Raw genomic sequence first — 5,000 nt, 5'->3', positions numbered from 1 at the left:
ACACACACACACGTGATGTAATAAATGCTAACTGAGCTGAGGGAGTCAGGATTAGCAGTAACAGGAAGTAAATGGTGTGACATTGTGAGTAAAACAAGAAGTGAAAGGCGAGGAGTCAGTGGGAAGCAGCAGTGTAACGTTTATTTGTGGAAGAAACTTTCTTTCTATATATTTATATTTGTGTATTTATTTTGCTAAGTCACAGTCCGTCATGCTCAGTTATGATAAGTTATGGTAAACATGACTCAGCAGAACGAGACTTTTTGCTATGAGACTATTTTACTTTAATAGAAAGATTTTATTATTTATGCAAATCATCTAATCATTGCTCTATAATGTAATGCAGTTTTAGATTCATCACACACACACACACACACACACACAGACACACAGACACACACACACACACAGACACACACACACACACACACACACACATATACATGAGGCATTTCAAACACATACATCATACACACACATCCAGTACATCAAACCTACACATATCAAACATGTCAAACACACATACATCAAACGCAAACATCAAACACACACATCAAACACACACATCAAACACAGACATCAAACACACATAATCAAACATGTCAAGCACACATACATTAAACACAAAATCAAACACACACACACACACACACACATCAAACACACATATCAAACGTGTCAAACACACAAACATACATCAAACACACACATATATCAAACACACATCACAAACACACTTTGTCACCTTTAAGGTGTGTGATATCTTTGGGGTGTTACATTTTTAGTTTTGGACCAAATGTAAAGAAATACGTTTTATCGTGTGTGTATGTGTGTGTGTATGTGTGTGTGTATGTGTGTGTGTTGTAGGTTTTGGGCTCCTCACTCAGAGCCTGATGGAGCTCTCTGGTGGTCATGTGGTGCTGGTGTTAGAGCGAGGTCATGACCATCCGGCTGTGTGTGAGGCGTCTGCAGCGTGTGTTAATGCTCTGTTACAGAACAAGGTTTTAACACCACTTTACACACACTACTCTATCAGACTGAATGTGTTGAGAACTATCTGAGTTTGTGTGTGTGTGTGTGTGTGTGTGTGTGTGTGTGTGTGTGTGTGTGTGTGTGTGTGTGTGTGTGTGTGTGTGTGTGTGTGAGTAGGTTGAGACTCTGTCTGAGTATGTCCTGATTAAGAAGCCGTGTGCTGCTGCAGTTCAGTCTCTACACAGAGTTCTGCAGATTCACAGTAAGTGTGTGTTCAGAGCTGTGTCTCACTCACTCACACACACTCACTCACACACACTCACTCACACACACACACACACACACACACACACACACACACACACACACACACACACACACACACACGTGCTCTCTCTGACAATATATATATATATATATATATATATATATATAATCAGTTTGTGTGTGTGTGTGTGTGTGTGTGTGTGTGTGTGTCAGGTCAGTACTGGTCATCAATGAGAGATCTGACCCACACTATAGGCGAGTCATGGTTACAGGCTGAGGGGAAACATTCAGCACAGACTGACACAGCCTCTGCCCTCGCCTCTCTCAGCATGACCACGCCCAACTCCCCCAGGTACCACCCAAACACTACAACACCCAAACACCACAACACCAAAACACTACAACACCCAAACACCACAACACCAAAACACTACAACACCAAAACACTACAACACCCAAAACACCACAACACCAAAACACCACAACACCCAAACCCTACAACACCCAAACACTACACCCCACCACCCAAGCACCACAACACCCAAACACCACAACACCCAAACATTACAACATAAAAACACCCAAACACTACAACACCAAAACACCACAATACCCAAACACTACAACACCCAAACTCCCAAACATTACAACATTCAAAGAATACAATACACACCCAAACACTACATCACGACAACACTACAACACCCAAACAGTACAACATTATAACACCCAAACACCAGATTACCAAAATAAAACCCCAAAACACTACACCACAGTACCCAAAGATCACAACACCCATACACTACAATACCACAACATCAGAAAATTCAAACATCACAACACACAAATACCAGAACACCCAAACTATACAACACGCAAACATCAGAACATTTAAACACCTCAACAGCCAAACACTACAACATCTAAACACCACAACACTCAAACACTACACCCAAACAACACCCAAACTTCAAAACATTCAAACACTACAACATCCAAACACAATAACACCAAACAACATGACACCCAAACACTGCAACAATCAAACATAACACTTAAAAACCACAACACCCAGACAACAGAATAGCCAAACACCACAAAACCCAAACACTACAACACCACAACACCCAAACAATGCAACACACAAACACAACATCAAAACACTACAACACCACAATACCCAAACATCACAAAAACCATACACTACAATACCACAACACCCATACATTTAATCCAAACACTACAACACCAAACATCATAACATTCAAACACCACAACACCCAAACTTTCAACTCTAAATGCAATTAATACAGTTGATTTTTCCAGGAAAACTTTCCCTCACACTCAGTGTTCATGAAGCTCCATAAACACCTCTATCACACCATTACATCAATAAATACAGTGTTTATGATAATGATGATGTTCTTCATGTAGCACAGATTTCTAAATGCTTAAAGTCATTAATTATAATATAATGTATTATATTTTCTTTCTTTTTTTAGCTTCAACTTAATTTAATTTTCTTGAATTTTTTTTTATTGAATTTATTGAAACTCTGCATAAAGATGGATTATGGAATAATGAAGTGTAATTTGTGATGTCTGTGATGGTTACAGAGTCTCCTACCCTGAGATGTTTGGGCTCTGTGGTGGTGGAAATGAGCCGGTGGAGCATGACGAGGACGAGGACGAGGACAAAACTCTAATGTGATTTTTGAGAGAAAACGAGACAATGGATGAAAGACCTAAACATCTTTTCACATGAATTGATTGACCTCAATGTTTGGCCAAAAGTTTGTGTCCATCTGGTCATAAGATTATGTGCTTTTTTAAACATAAAGCACAAATAAGGGGGTTAGTAAAGTCAGGTAGTGATGCAGGTGAGAAGGTGAGGAGGTCTGGAGTGTAGTCAGCGTTCACATTCATTTATGTTAAATCGGGTTGGAGATCTTATATATATATATATATATAGCAAGAGATCTTCCACTCCACTGGAAAGCAGAAATTCATGGACCTTAATGGAGGGACATTGTCATGCAGGTTTGGGTCTCCTAGTTCAAGTGAAGAGAAAATTAAGAAGCACATATGGGTGGAGAAATTAACCGTAACCCATAAAGTATATTTCAGATAAAAAAATAGGAAACATTTATTATTTCATGTCTTTAATTTTAGAATTTGTTTTTTTCTTTTACTATTTTTTATAGTTTTTTATCAGCATTTAAATGTTAATATATAAGTAACTTTATTTGTAGATGCTTTTTAGGAACTCGTATACATTCTTAATAAAAATAAATTCACAAGTATAAAAACCAAAAACCCTATGAAATAAAACATTTTGGACGTGCAGAAACACGCTATGCATCTTTTATTTTAATCTTTAATAATTATTTTTATTTTTTTATTATTTTATCGTACATTTTTTCTTCCCCACAGAAATTCTATTCTTTATTAGAATTCTTTTTTATAAAGACTTCTGTAAACAAGGTTTCCAAATATTTGTATGAAATTGTATGAAATTGATTGTATTATTTTTGCTGCAAAATGTGAAACTGAAATTAAAGGGTTTTTTTTAGTTGACGGGCAAAAAATAACCCTTTTTCTTGTGCTGTAACGGTGCACTTGAGTGTCTTCAGAAGTGTAAATAAATACACTGTATTATTATTTTGTTACTTATTAGTTTTTGTTACTGATTTGCGGAATAAAATCATTTTTAAATTTTAGCGTTAAAATTCGTTACAGATTTGATTTGAACATAAAGTGTGAATCACATCAACGTGACACAAAACATGTGAGCGGAATAAACATTTTATTACACGCAGAAACGTTTATAAACACACACTTTTACATTACACAGGATTTCAATGACAAAATATTTTCTTTCTACAGAAATAAAAACAGAGGCGTGGCTAAATGCTGCAGCGGCGCTTTACTACTCGCCCCAGCAAGACTTTTTCTCACGATGTTATTCACTCTTTCATTAATGCATTTTTTCAGATTGTACAGCGATTTAAACATTGGACCTTCTCCCAAAGCAACTACACAGATTCTGCTTTGCGATCCTGTTCTCGGTCTCTGCTCCAGACAACCCTGAATCTCCATGATGGAGTTCTCTTCAATAGCAGACTGTTGGGGGTTAAACTCAGGAACCATGAAGATGAATCTGGACTGTAATTATTAGAAACAGTCCGCAACAACGGTTTTGTGCTGCAATGGTGAAACAGCTGAAAACCTCAACAGTGATGGAACGGTTATGAATGTTCAGTGTATAGATGAGGACGAGTTCCTCTAGAGAGTCTGGTTCCACTCAAGGTTTCTTCCTCATGAAGTTTTAGGGAGTTTTTCCTTCACCACCATCACCTTTAGCTCGCTCATTAGAGATAAACTCTAAACCAGATGTTTATTTGTGATCTATTTACTTCTGTAAAGCTCCTCTGGGACGATGTTTACTGTTAAAAACGCTCTACAAATAACGTTGAATTAAATTTTTATTTTAGAGTAAAAAACTGGAAATTATATACGATTACACAGCCTTCATGGATGTCGTGATCCGAGATACAAAACATACAGAAGATTTAGGATTCACAAGGCTCCTCAGATCGTTGTGTGACGTTTTCGAGGTGTGTACGTTTACACCGATCCGATACACAACACGCCGCCACGTGAGGCGTCTGGATCGACGGACTCAGCACGGCTACGCCTAAATAAACCATGACAGCAGTCTATACACCACATTTTGAACCCTCAGGCTCAATTAGTTTCATT

At 37.7% G+C, this 5,000-nt stretch overlaps 2 protein-coding genes across 4 annotated transcripts in view; one reads left to right on the top strand and one right to left on the bottom strand.

Moving 5' to 3' along the window:
- hdac7b (histone deacetylase 7b) overlaps window positions 1-3,094 on the top strand; it is a 21,357-nt gene extending 18,263 nt beyond the window's left edge. For all 3 annotated transcript variants that reach the window (XM_083563106.1, XM_083563108.1, XM_083563107.1), the window contains 4 exons: window positions 868-1,001; window positions 1,150-1,234; window positions 1,453-1,591; window positions 2,856-3,094. In XM_083563106.1, the coding sequence (XP_083419232.1) occupies window positions 868-1,001; window positions 1,150-1,234; window positions 1,453-1,591; window positions 2,856-2,949 (452 nt within the window). In that variant the 3' untranslated portion in view covers window positions 2,950-3,094. The remainder of the gene's footprint in view (window positions 1-867; window positions 1,002-1,149; window positions 1,235-1,452; window positions 1,592-2,855) is intronic.
- Window positions 3,095-4,033: 939 nt separating this feature from the next.
- The window catches only part of slc48a1b (solute carrier family 48 member 1b), a 6,071-nt gene continuing 5,104 nt past the window's right edge, over window positions 4,034-5,000 (bottom strand). Inside the window, exon 3 of the mRNA XM_083561446.1 lies at window positions 4,034-5,000. This exon is cut by the window's right edge and continues 1,582 nt beyond it. The gene's annotated coding sequence lies outside the window, so the exon portion shown is untranslated.

The sequence above is a fragment of the Silurus aristotelis genome (assembly GCF_946808225.1).
Source record: "Silurus aristotelis genome assembly, chromosome: 2".
Classification (NCBI taxonomy): Eukaryota; Metazoa; Chordata; class Actinopteri; order Siluriformes; family Siluridae; genus Silurus; species Silurus aristotelis.
The sequence above is the reverse complement of the archived record's forward strand: the minus strand, read 5'-3'. Positions and strand labels throughout refer to the sequence as shown.